Source organism: Epargyreus clarus, unplaced genomic scaffold, assembly GCF_041222505.1.
Source record: "Epargyreus clarus isolate Ecla_fem2 unplaced genomic scaffold, WU_Ecla_fem_2.2 ptg000014l, whole genome shotgun sequence".
NCBI lineage: Eukaryota > Metazoa > Arthropoda > Insecta > Lepidoptera > Hesperiidae > Epargyreus > Epargyreus clarus.
Window position 1 is genome coordinate 14,628,558 of NW_027332222.1, and position 18,118 is coordinate 14,646,675.

An 18,118-nucleotide genomic window follows, 5' to 3' on the forward strand; every position below is an offset into this window, starting at 1 on the left:
CGAAACATTTATGTGATAATTTGTAAATTGACTATAGCTGGTGTATAAATAAATTTTATTCATGTTTAAAATAAAACAAATTTGTACTGTATGTATATAATATTGTGTTTTATTTCTTTTGAGTTTGTTAAAGCTTGACAATAGCAAAAAATCTTGCAGATTTAGACCAAATTATCAGCAATCGTTTCGCGATTAATTTGCACAAAGATTTAGGATGTGAAGTCACCACGCAGCCATCTCTTGGCATCTCTAGTGTCGTTGCCGTAGGTCTTGCCAAATCTAGAAAAATATAGATAAAAATAATTCGATGCTACTATCCCAACACTAGGAGGATATCCTGGGTCCTATGAAAGCTTGGATCCAGGAAAGTAATTTGTGCTTATGCCGAGTGCGAATTTGAAACTATTTGCGTGTCAGATCGATAAAGTAGCGATCATTATGCTACACAAATCGCCAAAATAAAAATACTTTGCAAGTCCAGAAAACAACAGGTACCTACCGGCCCAATTTTTGATTTTGTATGTTGCCTAAACTAATCTCAAAATCAACTGAGAACATGATAAAAATTAAGGCATTTACAGGGGCATAGTAAATCTAAACGCTACTTTCCCGTAGAAAATGCAACGTTTCCTCATAATCGAAACTGTACAGTTAATATTTAGCTTGCAGTAAATATCACAGATTAATAAAATATTAATCTATGGTAAATATAATTAAAAGTATCAATTATGTATAATGCGTAAAGGAGTGCTTATAAATCAAATTAAAATAATTACCTGAACACAGTGCCGGGCACGTGACCAGCGTAATTGGGCAGCATTCCAACGTGTTTGTGATAAATTTCAGTGGGATTGATGGAGAGTGGAGGATCGGGTCTGCAAGGTAAAGTTGAGTAAGGATAAAGAAGGAAGGATATGGATAAAGGAAAAACATAATACGTTTTGATTAAAATTTACAGGTACAAAAGCGATTAAATAGATTTATTCGTAATCGATCAAACAAAACTAGTGACCGTTTGATGTTTCCATTTCTAAAGGGTTTCGAGGAAGTGGCAATATTTTCGTGTACTTTATAACTGACCACGCGAAAAACAAGTATATTCATATATAAACAATAGAAAAAAGGGACAGATATACAACAAATTTATCGATTTCGATATATAGCAAGTCTCAAGATTATAAATTTATAACCTATCTTCCCAAAATCTTCGTATAAAAGCCACTGAAATGGAATAAATCTATGTAATGAGAAGTACACAATAATAAGAAATAATAGACACAAATGTATTCAATATATTTATTGATCCAGCATCTTGACCATATAGGGCCCCTCGAGATGGTACCCAATCTTCGCATAATAATTCCTAGTGCCAACACCGGAGATCACAGCGATCTTGTCGGAGCCGTGTTCTTCCCGCGCGATTCTTTCCGCTTCTTCCATCAGCAGCATGCCGAAGCCCTGATGCTGGAACTTAGTTGGGTCTCGGGCGTTTACCTACAAGTTAATTAAACTTGAAGTAGTTATTTAAGTGGTTAGAATTAGTGTTGTTCAATCTTGAAATGAAAAGTATATTATTAAGATTTAAGAGTAGTAAAGTATATAGTGTATAGTAAGTATATTTGATAGTCTTTTAGTAAAAGCAGGTTTGTTATTCGATTTCTGCAAGTAGATAGTAGATAGTAAATAGATTTTTTTTACATTCATGTATCAGCTATATATGTTGTTGATTTTTTATGCCATTTCTTCTCCCTTACAAAAACTTTTTGAAACAATGGTAGTGATGTATTGTCATCGCCAAACTGCTAGTTCGCTCTGAAGTTCTTGCGAACAGGTATAGTCATACAATTTGCTATGGCGACGCGATATATTTCTATATTCAGAGCGGACTAGCAGTTTTCGCAGACTGTTTTACAAAGGTGCCCCCAGTCAAATCTACGTGTTTCTATGAAGTTCATAAGCCAGTAAAAAAATGTAGCTAAAAAAAATATTACTCACCGGTACCACGGATCCATAAACATGCAACTCCCTAACAATACTGCACTGTTTAAAGTTTGCCTTCGGTCCCGGCTTCAACTCCGGCCTGTATGTGTCTGCGCCACACTTCCTGAGCCTTAGCAGCCCAACCAGGATATCCTGATCTGGGTCCTCGTATGATAAGAATGTCTCCCAACCACCGTTAGCTACGTAGTCGCGTCTTATGAGCTCCACCTAAAATGGTCAGCCATATGTTAACTTCACAAATTTAACAATATATTTATCATGCTAAATATGTATAGTGTTTGGATATTTTAATTTAGAAAAACGAATTAAGGCAATAAGGATAGATTGAGTAGGTTAACCTTACGCATCAATGACCAACTTTACAACAATTAAGATTTCTATAGTATATGAGATTGTATATCAATTGTGTTCATGGGAACAACTGCTTATAAACCATACTACTTTTCTACTTGAATGTTGTAAAAGACAATTGTGACTATAGGCAGATAATTTATTTATTTGAAAACATAAAACTACATAGGCAGATAATTAATTCATTTACAAAGCCTAAATATATTTTGTATAAGACAAACAATTACCTCATAAGGTCTGACTTTATTGTGAATCTCCTGGATGCCAACCTCCCTAGTCCTCACATCTCTACAATCTGTGCCCAGATCTGCCATTCGTGCCAGGGCAAGCTCCCTCAAGTTGCCATGCTCCACACCAGATGATACAAGTGGCATTGGGATATCTCGCTGGACCCTGAAAAATTATATTGAGCAAATTAATAATTCCAAATAATTATTTCAGTAAAAAGATATTAAGAAATGAATATTGTCCTAAGTGATTTTATGAATTTTAAACATGTACATCTTGTTCCAAAAAAAGATTAAATTTAAAACAGTCACTTATGTATGTGAGTGAGATCACGTGTTACAGAAAATAAGCTAGAGATCCATAGAATTATGGTCATATTGGATCACAATATTTATTAAAACAAGCTTGCATATTTGCCACAGCGACACATTTGATGTTGATCAAATATCACCTGACCTGAACAATATAATATCTAACGACTAAAGTAAAATAAAAATCAACGACAATTGTTTATAATAACGTACCGGTATACCCTAGTCCAAGGTGGAACCAAGGCCAGAATCTTTGCAATCAGATCAACTAATGTCGATGGAGGATAGCTCCTGTACCTTCCAGTCTTCCACAACTCATATAGACCGGTGCCTCTGATCACCAACGTCGGGTAAATCTTTAGACCATCTGCCCTGAACGCTGGGTTCTCAAAGAACTCTATAAACTGTTCTACGTCTCTCTCAAAGTCCACATTAGGTAAGTCGGGCATCATGTGAGCTACTATCTGAAAAAAGAAATGGTAACAAATTATGTTCAATAATATAATTTCATAGAAACACTTAACCTGCAAGTCTTAAAACATTTAGTAAATATTTAATAAATTGAATGTTTGCTAAATAATTTTCCCAAAATACCATCCACATTATCTTTAATTACAATCACTTCCTATACAGGCAATTCTAAATTTTTTACATGAAAAGGGTTAGAATGTTTCATGTACATATCACAGTGACAAAACACAACCTTTCACAACAGAATTAACCTGTAATAAAAATAGTATTCTATTTACCTTATACCCAGCATCCTTAGCAAGATTGAAGTTCTCACAAACTGCCTTTACCGTGTGGCCTCTGTTCGTATCTCTGGCTATATCCTCATAAACTGATTGCACCCCAATTTCTAACCTGAAAGAAAAGAGGCATTATAATATAAAACATGGTTGTATATAGAAAAGTACAAAAGCATAGCAGTCCCTAAAGCATGACAACACTTGCAATTGATTTCCACACATTCTTTTGAGTGGACAACACTGCCTGCTTTGGTGATTTCCATAACACATTTTTTATAATTCACAAATAGCAAATGAGCGTGCAATCCACCTAATGGTAAGTATCTACAGCCCTCCATGGATGTCTATAATCAACCCAGATTAGACCAGATTCCTACCAGACTTTGGCAACATTGCTACCCCTCAGAATTAAGTTGGCACACCTCTGAAAATTTGTCTCCCTTACCCACACCCTTCCAACCTAAACACAGCAACCCTTAACACTGTCCTTATTAGGAACCAATAAATATGGCAATGGTACCACTAGAATCAAACCATTACGTTCTCTACCATCTTCAATGATACACAGCCTCATAATCCTTACTAATAATATAAATCCGAAAGTAACTCTGTCTGTCTGTCTGTCCGGTTGTATCTTCTTCACGCCAAAACCACCGATTGAATTGAACCGATTTTAATATAATTTTGTACAAAGATAGTCTGAGAACGGACATAGGATACTTTTTATCCCGGAAATTCCACGGGAACTAGGGATGGCGATCTAAGCTCTATTAATCGGAGAAACTGTCTTTTGGACCAAAAAATCGATTATTTAAGGATTGAATCGTAAACTATGCGATCAAGTGATGATCTTTAGCAAAGTTGTTGGCCATGAGCCCACGAAGGTTTCAGAGTTGGTACGACCATTTTTCGCCAGATGGTGCAACTGTCGTTCCAATGAAGGTATGAATTTTCAGTTTTATGTATGTTAGTATGTCATATTATTATCTTTTAAACATGGGCGAAGCCACGGGCTAAAACTAGTAATTTATAACATAAATCTCACATCATACCTAGTACATCCATAGTTCAACATGTCACTCATGTGCCTCTGAAGGCAGTAGTCCGGTCGTGTCTCTATTGTGATGCCAATACACTTTGTCTTAGCCTTCTCAGAGTACTTCACAGCTTCCGCCACACAGCTTGATGTATGGCCGGATAGAGCATCGTGTAAATTTCTGAAAATGAACACTGGATGATAAATATTTATTAAAATAGGAATTATACTAAAATGAAAATGGAATGAGTTTCGTCAATATGTTTGTTAAAAGTTAAAACATTAATTACTTATGAACATTACTTTACTTATGAATAACATTTTGTAAATAATAGTATTCTGTTTCATTGTTAGCAACTGGCACAAATTTCCACCTACATAAAGTTATCATAAGACAATGAAAAAGTTCAATAAATGTGATTTAGAGCAAATAAATTGGCAAGTAAATTACAAATAAAAATATAGAGTTACACAAGAATTACAAATGCTAACTTACCTTATGAAATAGTCTCTATAATCATCTGGCAGGCTCATGAAGGTACCGCCCATGACAATGAATTCCACCTTGTCCACACTGTGGCCCAATTGCTTCAACTGCTCAACCCTGTGCCGCGTTTGCAAGTACGGGTTGTAGCGCGCTCGGATAGCTCTCATGGACGTCGGTTCGTAGCCCGTGTAGCTCTGCGTGGAGTATTCAAAATCTGAGTCAGGACCACCGGGGCAGTACACGCAAATGTTACCAGTGAAGTTGATATGCGGACAGCGGTGCGGCTTGCACATAACTGCGACGACTGCTATACCAGACGCTGTGCGTATCGGCTTCGCTTTTAATTTCGGTAAGAGAACCGCTTTAGCATCAGCCGGCACTGCAGCGATGATGTCAACCAGCCGCGGTGACGTCCCGAGCCCGTACTTCGAGGATATCCTCGTCTTCATCTTGTTGAGGTTAACATCCTTGCCCTGACGGTGTGCGACCAACAACTCTTGGATTATCTCCGATATAACTATCACCATTCTCTCCTCCTTCGATAGATGCGACATCGGCTTTTTCTTAGCCATTTTGCTGGTTTTTAATAAACAACTAACACAGATTTACGCGTTTAGGTTTACGCGTGACGTGATATTTAATAAAATTGTCAATATTGTCAATTGAAAAATTGTCAACACATGTGGAACTGTCACTGTCACGCAAATATAAAAGTAATTTCACTTATTATACTTTGAAGTGGCGAATGCAATTTTAATATTCAGCCAAATTAGTAACTTTATGATTGACTTTTTAAAAACATTTCATTTATTTATTTTAAGCAAGTAAATGCAGTTTTAAATTACTTTATTAATTAATATTATGTTAATTTTATCCAAATGAGGAATTCATTATAATATTAACTAAGAATTACAATATGTTATTTTTAAAATGTAAACTTCATGATAAGTTTGACTTACTTGACTACATTTACGGGTGCCCACTCGGTGCTCTGCCTTCTTCTATAATTAGACGAAAAGTCGCAAAGAGCTGAATTTGTTAGCTTCTTCGACGAATCTCCAAAACGTTGAAAACCGTAAGGAACATGACCAGCAAAACCTATAGACAAGAAAAAAATAATTTATTAAACTCTGGCACTGACACTGTTCAATTATAACATTTTTTTTTAATTTTATGCCACATGCCAGGACGACTAGTCAATGATAAACCTTCATCGTCGACCTTACACTATGCGGGTAATCATCATAAATAAGTTTTTTTATAGAAGTGGCAAAGGTGCATTCAGTCCGCCCATTGGACATGTGTAATTAACTGTAGATAGAATGATAGTCCTACTTAAGCACTACAAATCCGTTACTACCCCTGCCTGGAATGTATTTAATGATGGTGGACTTTTATAACATTCAAAGAACTATTATAATAATTTCGATAGACTTTTTGGACGATAGGATTGCCGTTGATGATTGCCGCCGATAGGATACGACGAATATCCATAGATAGAATTATATTATTGATTCTATTTTTACCTCTTGTACCTTGATATATAGTACATATCAAACACATTTGTATATAAAACGTAAAACTTACGCACAGACTGGGATGGATTATACCCCCAAATTTGATTTCTAACGAACGACGCGTGTATTTTTGCATACGACATTAGTTTTTGCCATTAAAATAACCAAAATAAATAAATTAACTGAAAGTATTCCAAAAATGTCAATCAAGAAATTGTCATAATAAAGTAAAATAATAATAGTGTCGACCTAAAAAATATAATATATTCATGCCAGTATTAAAGTAAATTTTTAACATACCTATATTGAGAACAAAATTGATGCAGAAAAATGTATAGTGTAAAAACATAATAATTAAATGCAACCACTGGGAATCTTTTAATATTTAAGTTTTTTGGTACTGAATTATAGTCCACTACGAGTACGTACCTTTTACGTACTTAACAAACTAAAACGTTGACTACATCGAATTTAGATCTTGGACGAATTTTAAAATTGTGTTGAAAATGGTAAAAAATTCCACAAAAAGCAGAGGAAGATCTTCATATAAACCTCACCTTTCTTGATATACTTCTCAGGATTGTCGTTCTCCATGAAGTATGGGCTGACCGAATGCGTCGGTGGGGACAACTTTGGCTCATCCATTGGCACATCACGCAGGATTCCGGCGCACTCTGGTCGCACCACGACCAACGGTAACTTGAACTCAGCGGTGGCAGACTGGGAGTAATTTTTGAAAGAGAAGTTGAATTTATTTACTCTCTGTCTGTGGCGTAAAAATATTCAGTTTGGCAAAAAGGTTCTACTTCAAATACTGCTATACATTGGCGACATCCATGTGAACATGTTAGACTATGATTTCTATCATCATATCTAAAATTGTATGAAACAGCAAATTCATCATATACTTTTGGCATTTTTTTTAATTTTACTATGTAGTTCTCTCATATTTCATCCAACTGCCCATTTTATCTTTTGACTATATTTTAAGGTACTAAATCATCTACTCCACCTTCTGCTTCTTTTACTTTTCCAATCCCATTATACTCGTAGTTAAGTACATTTTCAGTGTTATTTATCTTTCTTCCTTTTTCCTCTTTTTTACTCATTTCACACCGTTCAATCTTCTGTCAGCATAACGGCATGCAGAACGATCAATCTATCATTCCCTCTTCACTCCGGCTCCTTCCACAATCCTTTTCTTCCATTTGAAATCTTTCTTACTTTCAAATCCACAATCTTCTTCACTATCTTTCGTCTTCACTATCGTTCCTGTTTAATGACTTACATATCTGTCAGCCAAGTCCCAAGGCTTTCCCTTGCCAGCTTGCAGGTCAACTACACGTTCCAGCTGGTTCCTTGCAGCTCGCTGATTTAGTTGTGCCCGCTGAAACTCTGACAGCGCCTCTGTTGCTGACACCGTGTACCGCTGGCCGAAATGAGCGTTTAGACGTGGTAAGAAACCTAATAAAGTTAAGATTTTCTGTAATGTAATTTTGAAGATATTTTTTGTAAAAGACAGATCTAAATTTTCAAAAGCAAATTGTGAATGAAGTTACTGAATTCAGAAATTGAAGAATGTAGGTATACCAAATCTTTATATCACACAAGAGCTATTTAGCCGAAACACCATTATAATTTGAATCACAGCGATCACAGATGCGTTGCTCGTAGGATTACATTAGAACATGCTACTGTCTCATACCAGACATTATCTACGCAACCGAAAACAATATCATAACTTATAGTCAAGGAAGTGTTTTATACCGTCACTTATTGTTAACGCAATCTTCGAATTACTTTGTAAACAAAGAGCCGATATTCATAAAACACAGTCCCAGCTCATTTATTTTCGATATCCGTCACCATAACTTACAGACGATAGGCAGCGCCATTGAATTCCACAGCTTTGAATTTTTCATACAATTGAATATTTCATGAGTTCGATGAATCGAGAATATCTAGCCGACTATATTCATAATGATAATTGTAAATGAGACGTATCCCGTTAGGCTGCGCAGGCGCAGATCCGCTGCTATCGCGCCTATCGGATAGTCAGACGTAACTGGAACGGCAGATAAAGGTCGAGCTGGTCGGGTACCGTTTTGTTCCTCTAGGTCAGCGTTTCTCAATCTGGGGGTTGCGACCCCTAGGGGATCATATTGGCGGCATTTAGGATCATATATCTCAATCTGATTAAAAATATTTTACGATACCTAGATAATTTTACGAAAATTTTGAAACTATGGTAATTTTTCAAGTTATTTTTTTGAGTAATCTGAATATATATAACTCAATGGTACTACGCACAGCCCAAACCACTGGACGGATCGAGCTGAAATTTGGCATGCAGGTAGATGTTATGACGTAGGCATCCGCTAAGAAAGGATTTTGATCAATTCTACCCCCAATGGGATAAAATAGGGGATGAAAATATTACTTCGTAACGCGAGCGAAGCCGCGGGCAAAAGCTCGTGTAATGTATATACCTAAATAATATGAATACTAAGTATTGACTATTGTTACATTTGCTTTAATAACTATTATATAACATTAATAAAATGAAGAGGGGCGTTTCGTAGGCAGTCCCTACCTATGTTATTTTTTCTAACTCGGTTTTTTTTATTCAGATAAATAGCGGAAAACATTAGAAATATATCCGTGGAACATTTTTCCTTCCAAGTTTTACCCATTGCCTATTAGTAGTCGTAACTCGTAACACAAAAAGTTTGAGAAACAATGGTCTAAATTCGAGATAATTATGGGCAGTTCAAGTGGCATTTTGCGTTAGACCCTTTTGCGGGTTGGTCCTTAATGGAGTAACGCGTATCTACTCGAATTGTCCATTGTAAATCGATTGATATACCGTTGCGGTTCATTAGTTTAGTATGCGCTTAGCTACTACGCGCCAGTGCGTTGAAAAGTACCGAATTCGATTCCCGCTCAAGCAGACTTTTACGTTGTGGAAATAGGAATGACGTAGAAGTCTGCTTAATACATAGTGTTTCCTACTGAATTTTATACACAACACGGGTTGGCAATTAGCATTAAATTTTTGAGCGACATCTAACGCCGTTAGTATGTCAAGCGTGTGCCTGGATTCGAACCACGGACACTTCGATTGAAAGACTGCATTTTTAACCACTAAGCTATCGCTACTTTTAATCTATGAAAATAACCAAATATTAAGAATCCTTTTATGTCGTAATTTGCGTGCCTAGGTACATTAATGGCTCTATTGAAAAGAACCTATAGGTATATTTTAGGTGTATATTATTTTGACCCTACCGTACTGAGTCATGCGCGTGCCTACTGCTCGTAAACAGAGCGTTCACACTAGAATAAAGGCTATAAAGGGCCACAGACCTAGTTCTCAAGCGGAAAAGTTACATGTTCTTGGGACTTAAAAAATAGGTAAGTTACAATCATCCTTTATTAATACTCGATCTATCAAAATTTTCAAGGAAGTAACTGTTAAATGTTAATCTTTGGTAAGTAAAACATTTGATAGAGTGATTTTTAAAAACGGACAAGTGACGATATCTTTAAGACCTGTATAATTATAAAGATAGGTCTCGCCTCCCAAAATTATTTTTATGTGCCTCTGTTGCATTTAGGATTGTCTGGGTTGAAATGAAAAATCAGTGATGCGTATCAGGGATTTGAACTTTGGACCTCTCGATGGAGAAATCGATTTTCTAACAACTAAGCTATTACTGGTTTTTACTTAAGCATATTTCCATCAAAACATATATTCGGTTTTAACTATTTTTGTGTGTATTACTAAATAAACATTTTAACACGCACCCGCCTAGATAAAATTATTCTAAATTATGAAAGACTACCCATTATGGTGTTGGTATCTTACAAATATTATATTAAGATACAGTCTCAGGAAGCTGCGGACATTCTGACCGATCCATAGGAGTGAGTCATCTCGTAAGTAAACAATGATTCATCGGTGTTTCGGTTACTACAGTAGGTTTAGATTGGAATACTTGCAGTTTAACTGTTCAACAACTTAAGTGACCCCGGGGGCCTTCTTTGACGCTGCGTAGAGTTCAGAGGACTCCAGGGTAGGTAGCCATAGGAACACAATCAGAGTCCTCTTATCGCGCTACTCCGTCGGGCGTAGCCCAGATGAGCACGATGCTCGCCACACCACTCGTGTACAACGGTATGCGACCACACATTCCGTCTTCCTTCCCGGGATCGCTAGAAGGGCGGTTCGAGCTCCCACTCTTGCCGCCCGCAACCACTAAAGCCCCCTTTTAGTCGTCTCTGACGAAAGGCCGGGGATACCGTAGACCTATTGGTCTCGTCGTCCTTTCTAGGTTAGCTAGCAGGACGGTTCGAGCTCGCACTTTTTCCGTCCGCAACTCCAGAAGCCCCGTTTTAGTCGTCTCATACGAAACGCCGGGGATACCGTAGCCCTATTGGTCTCGGAAGTACAGAGACAAGAAGTGAGTCACCTCGTAAATAAACAATGACTAATCGGTAGTTCGGTTACTGCAATAGGTTTATAGGGATAGCTACAGGTTACCTAGATCACCCTTTTTGGATATAGATGACTTTGGGTAATGTTTGTCTAAGTATCAAACAGGCAAGTATGAATAAGAGTCCAAAGTTTTGAATGCTACATAGCTCAAATTTTTCAAATTCTATACATCTGACAACTACCTATGTATTAAGTTAGTCGTAAAGTAAGTATAAAACGGTGAAATCGAAATGTATAACATGTTGCAAGCCAGTTATTTAATTATAATACATATGTAGTTAATAGTGGTAATCGCTAAGAAAATATTTTTAGAGAAATCATCCCATAAAAACGATAAATAGAGGATGATAGTTTGTGCATTAGGACTTTTTTTACGGAGACAATGGCATAAGTACCTATAATTACGTGTATAAGTAGAGTAGAGAGTTCTCCATATTTTTTTTTGGTATTTTTACTTAGATTGATTTCAAAAGTATAAAAAGTATACTAATATGACCAATAGTCAATTTTAAACAAAGATCTTTATGTTTTTCACAGTATAAGGTCACTCTAGCAATTGGTAGCAATTGAAGTTACCAATTATACCATACCAAGCATACCGACGCGAGAAGAGTGAAGATGAAGAAGTCTAACCTTCATATCCAGGTATCATGGGATGTTTATACACTGGATCTCCATTGCGAAATCTGGCGTTCACCACGTCGATGTCTGTTTGCGGTGGCCGGAATATCTAGGACAAAAATGTTATAGAAATTGTCAATGGATAACTTACAGATCAAGATGGTAGAACACTCCGTGATTCGACTCCGGCGGCACCACTGCCACACCTATTTCTGCCTAATAAGTCCCGTATTAACCACTACTAAGCTGGAAGCTTGGCTCTCTGGCTTAAAGGGTGTGGTAAAATAGATATACTTTTCCGAAGCATTCCAGCTTAGTCCTTAAGTGTAATGGTGCATCTGTGACAGACCTCGGGTAAGAACCACAAAGGGTTCTACTACCTGGTGATTATCTTCTTTGGGGTCGAGACCTTAATGGGGGGCGGAAGCCATTTACCATTAGGTCGACTGTGTGCTCGTCTGCTATTCCTATATTTTATATAACTAAATCCTAAGTTTTAAGTAAAACTGGTAGGCGTTGAAAGCACGCTACATGGTTAAATATACCAGCCTTATGCCTTAAATCATCTTACAAACCAGCCCATTGCTGTGGTAGTAGGTGGTTATTACTATTGCAATAGGTACTGGTTTAAATTGTGCAATATCAGTATGAAAACTTACTTAAGCAACTAGAGTATCTAAATTTTTTATCCTTACATGGTGTATATTTTACCTACTTTATCTTTTATGCACCGTATTGATGATTTTTGCTTACTGAACGTAAATTCTTAGGGATCACCTTTAAAGTTATCTTTGATATTTTCACTTCCTAAATATAATATTTAGAAACTGCTTCTTATCTTAACACTTAATACATTTGATACTTCTCGAGGTAAATATGACATAATATTTAAATAAATGAGTACTCAAATAGACCTGGAAGTCGTCAGCGGTCCTGTCTGAGAGTACTAGTCTCTCGGAGTGCAGCACGCTGGGGTCCAGGAGGATCTTGTGCGTCGTGGAGCCATATGTGTCGCCGATACGGTACTTGTATTCTGGACAGTGGCCCGTGTATCTGTTGGTGAAACCAAGTACCTACTTATATTAAAATTCTGAAACTTGCCTTCGTCAAAATCTGCTAGGCAAAGAGGCTCGGGACTCTAATAGATATCTGAACTGATATCCATTCTACTTTTAGCATCGTGAAAGGGAGTGTCTCGTAAATAAAATATAATTCAATAGCAATTAAATTTATTGGTACCTATAAGTATTCTACTAGCCGTAAGTAAGCTATGCATCGAAACAAAATGTTTTAATGACGACGAAAATCTTCGTACATTAACCTATTCGTCTTAAAGTAAAGTTGATACTTTATATTTGCATGAACCTTATTCTTTCTTTTTTAATAATGGAAAATTAGGTAAATGATGACGGCAAGTTATTACATGAACATTTGCACACATGACGTCGCATTTATATCCAAAAAAATCCTTCTATATACGAGTATTTCGTCAAAGTCTTAGCAACAACAGCATTTTGAATTTCCTTGACCAATTAATTCAAGGATTAAGATTTAACTGAGTATGGACATCTTACCTAACCACGTTGGCAGAATATACTTCGCAACTTTGCCCAAAAATAAATTGTCAAAGGATTAAATTGCACAATGACCCTTCGAGACGTGGATGTGTTGGACATGTCATAACTCATGCGTGTATCCAGCCTGAATTATTTTGCTTCAGGGCTGACACAAGGCAATTTTTTTACAATGTAGAAGAAGTAAATAAGAAGACGACCTAGTAGTAAATGGTTACTGTGGCCTATGTACCTACACCTGTTATTCAGTCAGGATAGGATTGCAGTCCTACCTGAGGACAGCCGCACTTGCGTTACTACATTTGAAGAGAAGTCATAATGTTCTCAAGAGCAGCGAAATACCTATTTACGATCGAACTCAATTTCATATTTTTTATTTAAGTATTTCAGCCTTATTACACAATTTTTTTTGTTTTTTTTTCTAGGATGGTTCTGAAAATATGTAGCTAAGTAGTCGAACTCAATAAAGATCTGAAGTAAAATTAATTATCTGACACGCATTTTACCTATTTTTGGGTGAATAACATATAAAAAACAATAGCAGTAATAACTTAGTGGTTAAGAATCTCGGCTTCTCGCTTGAGGGGTCTGAGGTTCAAATCCCAGATTTTTTTAGTTATGTGACTTTTACGGTGAAGGAAAACATCGTGAGGAAACCTGCATACCTAAGAAAAAACGAGTTTTCAAAGGTATGAGAAGTCTACCAATTCGCACTTGGCCAGCGCGGTGGACTATGGCCTAATCCTTCTCATGCCGAGAGGAGAACCGTGCCCAGCAGAGGGACAGTAATGGGTTGATGATGATAATGATGATGAACATATAAAAACATCGGTGCCGACTGCAAACCCTGCACCCAACTGACGTTTATAAATGATCCTTTAAATATGAATCAAAGTTACGTAACGACTTGCCAATTTTGAGAAAACGCAATGAATGTTATCCCTCAAAAGCTTTTCGACACAAAGGGTGACGCGAATTTATTGCGTGTAGGATTATCGCTTATATAACCAGTTGGAAGTATTAAATTGTATATTTTATTATCCGAATGTTACAGCGAAGTGTGTGTGCTACTGCAAAAGTAAAGTAACCGCGGTCGATAAAACTTGCAAATGTTTTTTTTTATTTTAAATTACGTGTTGTACATTATATCCAGTTGCCTGAGAATTAAGAAGTAGTTTTAAGGTTTCACAATAACAATAATAATTGGAGTTTAACTATTGAATTTTGGAAATAAAAGACAAATTTAAGAACAAAACCTGATATATAGTCCTAAGTCATAAGTTTTACAGAAGGTAAATTATATTAAAAGTTAAAAATGTGTTATGTATATGTAAAAGTAAAATTTAAAACTAACTGCGCTTTTTGTGAAGGGTTATAACTCGTGATCCTTGAAAGTGCATGTATTTTACTCTATAAACCAATTTGAATACAAACTACTGTAAAATTAACATTGACTAATTGACACACACACAGCTCAAACCGGTTACAAGTTTAGAACAAAGATATTACATATAGAGTTAAATGTCTTTTTTGTTTAGTCTAGAAGCTAATAGGTGTATGTATTTTCAAATAGGCTTTCAGGACCAAATCCGAAATTATAAGGATTAGCGAAAAATGCTGAAAGGAGTTACGAGGCCGATTTTGATAAAAAATATGCATCATTAGTTTTTTAAAAAAATTTTCCTTAGCCGGGAATCGAACGAGTTCATTTTGCAAAAAAATACACCCTGTATATTATTCCACTATCTGATAGTGACCCTTATAAAGACCAAATTCTGGGAAGTAATGTCATGTGACAAATTCTGGAGTAGCCACTTACCATCAGGTGGACTGTATGCTCGTCTGCTACTCATATTTTATATATAAAAAAAAATAGTTACCGAACTCCTCCGAAACGGCTTTTCCGATTTTCACCAAATTTAATATGTATATTCAGTAGGTCTGAGAATCGACTACTATCTATTTTTCATACCCCTAAGTGATAAGGATTGTTCACCCTCAATATTTTTTTATTTATATGGCAACACAACGTTTGCCGGGTCAGCTAGTAAACTAATAATATAACAGGGAAACAACGCATGTGTCAACCTCAGGCAGGAAGCTCATCCTATAGGAGGATGACCACATTCTTGTACTAGTTTTATAATTTCTTGTTATTTAGTCGTCAACCCGTTACTGTCCCACTGCTGGGCACGAGTCTTACAAAATGTAAGGCTTATAGACCTTAATCCACCCTGCTAGCAAAATGCGAATTGGTGAACTTCACACACCTTTAAGAAGTTTAAATAAAGATCTCACAGGTGTGTAGATTTCGTTCTTGTCTATGAATGGACAAACGATAAAACATAAGTCAATCAGGCTCTTAGACTTAAGTGCCTGATTGACTTATGTCTTGACTTATAAAACATCTGTGCGAAAGTGCACACACACTCCGCATTCAAGATCACTTTTTGCCCACATAGGCAGCTAAGCATCCAAGTAGTTGCATATGGTATAAGGTAGATAGATTCCCATGCGGCTACTTTTTGCTGGATTAAATGTCTATCAGTTGAGAGCTGAATTGGCGATCGTGAGATTAAGTTGGAGATGGCTCGGGAACTTTGAAGTGGGTTTGGTTACACGATGATTTTTTTAAAGAATAAAGGATAGGTATTTGTTTTAACAGGGTTCTGCACAGATTTTATACAGGACACTTCTGAACATATTTTAGATTGCAAATCATATTGTATATTCTTACCCAACTGCAGAAGGTAATGTCGCAGAACTGGCTAGATGGATTCGTCTAAAATGGGAGTAACACAGGCTATGTTGGGCACATAACTAAAAAAAAATTAACATAAATAAAAAAAAAATTGGTTAATTTGTTTTTTTATTATAAGTAACTAGCTGACCCGGCAAACTTTGTACCGCGTCGGAATACATTTTTACGAAATATATTTCATATTTACTCACCTTTTAAACCTTCCCTGGACTTCCACAAATTGTTATAAACTAAATTTAGGCAAATCGGTTCAGCCGTTCTCGAGTTTTAGCGAGACTAACGAACATCTATCTGCATAGATAAAAATAACTCATCTGCATATATAACAGATATCTGCATCATATTTTTTATTAGAGAATAGGTTCATCAGTTTCATACTAAAGTCCTCACGTACGAGTACAAAGTGAAAAAAAACGAGTTTTTATTTCGGTATTATGCAGATAAACAATTACGATTTTAGAAAATGCCAGTTATCTTATAATGTCAGACAAGTAACATTTCATTTTTTTGCTATTTTGACTGGCTGACCTTAACAAACAGTTATAACAACAACTAAAACAAACAATTATTGCAGCTTAAGTTTACTAGCTCTTTAAAATGGTTAAGATTTATAAAAATAGAAATTTTGTCAAAGACCAATAGATAGGATGTGGGAAGAAACTGTCCTCTACGAGTTATTATTAATTAGTAATAAGTAGTTCTGAAATATACGCGAAATGTCAACCAATCCGAGATGGTGTCAGTGTGAAGCAGCATAAAAGTTTTTGTAAGAAAATCTTGACAATGACCGCTCTATAGCCCTATAATATTTAATCCCCTTGATTTTTGTATGGATTTATAGTAGGTCTATTATAGATACCTATCTCAATGTCGGAATGCCTAGGTTCTCATGTGTTTTTGCGGGATAATCAATATTTGATCTGCTGAGAACTGAATGTGATCGTTAGATCTTTAGATTAAATCTGAACTGCTCGGAAACTTGGAACCCACGCATCTTTGACTTCGCTCATTAAATCTGGTTTAGATACTGAACAGGAAACTAGGCAGAATCAATTAAGAATATATAGCATGGTCGTATTTAAGGAGCTGGAGGATTATGTCGTCCAGACCCTTAGTATAGGTTAAAAAATAAAAAAAATGATACAGGTAATATTTTTCGACCTCGACTTATTCTTAAACACAGTTAGTACACTTAACAAAGTTATTAATTTTTACAACACTGAAGTAGTCCACTTGATGGTAAGTGGCTACTGGCGCTCATTGGCATCTGTTACCAACTCCATATAGAACAGATATCTACTCGTATCTAAAGCTGATTACAGATGGGTTGTCACTTCTGAAGATAAAGATCGAAGATGGTCGTTTCATAGAATTTCAAATTAAGCGTATGGTGTACAAATAAAACGTCTGTTCTTTTTCAAAACGACAATAACCTGTCACCCGCTAATACTAGATGCCCATTGCCCGTTTCTTATATTTTTTTTCTATTTCAAGTATTAGGTAGAATATTCTTAAAGGTATGTGAAGTCTACCAATACGCACTTGGCCAGCGCGGTGGACTATAGCCTAATCCTTCTCATTCTGAGAGGAAACCCGTGCGCAGCAGTGGGACAGTAATGGGTGGTGAGGTAGGAAATACAAAGCACAAATACTAACCCAGGTATATAATGAGGCTGAGCGATACTGACTAGATCCAACGCCATGGCTGATTTACCAATATAAATTCAATTCAAAGTTAACGGTCCAAAATCATAGTTTTCTTGCCAAAAATAAAACGGATTTTAGTTACAGATTGAAATACATTTGATTATTTTGTTTACGTGTAAAAATTTGTGACGTCTTGTGTTTGATTGATTTGAAGGATGGTTTTATCGTCGATCAGCATGATTACAATAAACAAATATGTCATTAAATAGTAAAAGGTTTTATTACAATTTTATTAATTTCAGATTGATGTAATTTAAAAAAATATATATATACTATC

At 36.1% G+C, this 18,118-nt stretch overlaps 2 protein-coding genes across 2 annotated transcripts; both read right to left on the minus strand.

Annotated features, from left to right (window-relative positions):
* Window positions 1-37: 37 nt before the first annotated feature.
* LOC140746966 (CIMIP2 protein GA14893) lies at window positions 38-18,000 on the minus strand. The gene is made up of 8 exons (XM_073079166.1): window positions 17,791-18,000; window positions 12,714-12,852; window positions 11,812-11,908; window positions 7,969-8,144; window positions 7,238-7,400; window positions 6,123-6,261; window positions 777-875; window positions 38-279 (listed from the first exon to the last, which is right to left on the minus strand). Exons 1-8 carry the CDS (start codon window positions 17,835-17,837, stop codon window positions 210-212), a joined length of 930 nt encoding a protein of 309 aa, XP_072935267.1. The 5' UTR covers window positions 17,838-18,000; the 3' UTR covers window positions 38-209.
* Window positions 1,284-5,838, minus strand: Elp3 (elongator complex protein 3). Its single transcript, XM_073079160.1, has 7 exons — window positions 5,173-5,838; window positions 4,693-4,857; window positions 3,641-3,755; window positions 3,105-3,355; window positions 2,580-2,745; window positions 1,996-2,208; window positions 1,284-1,494 (listed from the first exon to the last, which is right to left on the minus strand). The coding sequence occupies exons 1-7, from the start codon at window positions 5,733-5,735 to the stop codon at window positions 1,297-1,299; spliced, it is 1,671 nt and encodes a 556-aa protein (XP_072935261.1). The 5' UTR covers window positions 5,736-5,838; the 3' UTR covers window positions 1,284-1,296.
* Window positions 18,001-18,118: the final 118 nt, after the last annotated feature.

Coding starts and splice junctions, on each gene's coding strand:
- Elp3 (XM_073079160.1), bottom strand. CDS start 5,735: ATGGCTAAGAAAAAGCCGATGTCGCATCTATCGAAGGAGGAGAGAATG. Junction 2,746..3,104: donor CCTTGGACTAGGGTATACCG/GTACGTTATTAT, acceptor ATAATTTTTCAG/GGTCCAGCGAGATATCCCAA. Junction 1,495..1,995: donor TTTATGGATCCGTGGTACCG/GTGAGTAATATT, acceptor ATTAACTTGTAG/GTAAACGCCCGAGACCCAAC.
- LOC140746966 (XM_073079166.1), bottom strand. CDS start 17,837: ATGGCGTTGGATCTAGTCAGTATCGCTCAGCCTCATTATATACCTGG. Junction 12,853..17,790: donor CAGCCTCATTATATACCTGG/GTTAGTATTTGT, acceptor TTTCACCAACAG/ATACACGGGCCACTGTCCAG. Junction 876..6,122: donor GCACCCGTAAATGTAGTCAA/GTAAGTCAAACT, acceptor TTTACCTTGCAG/ACCCGATCCTCCACTCTCCA.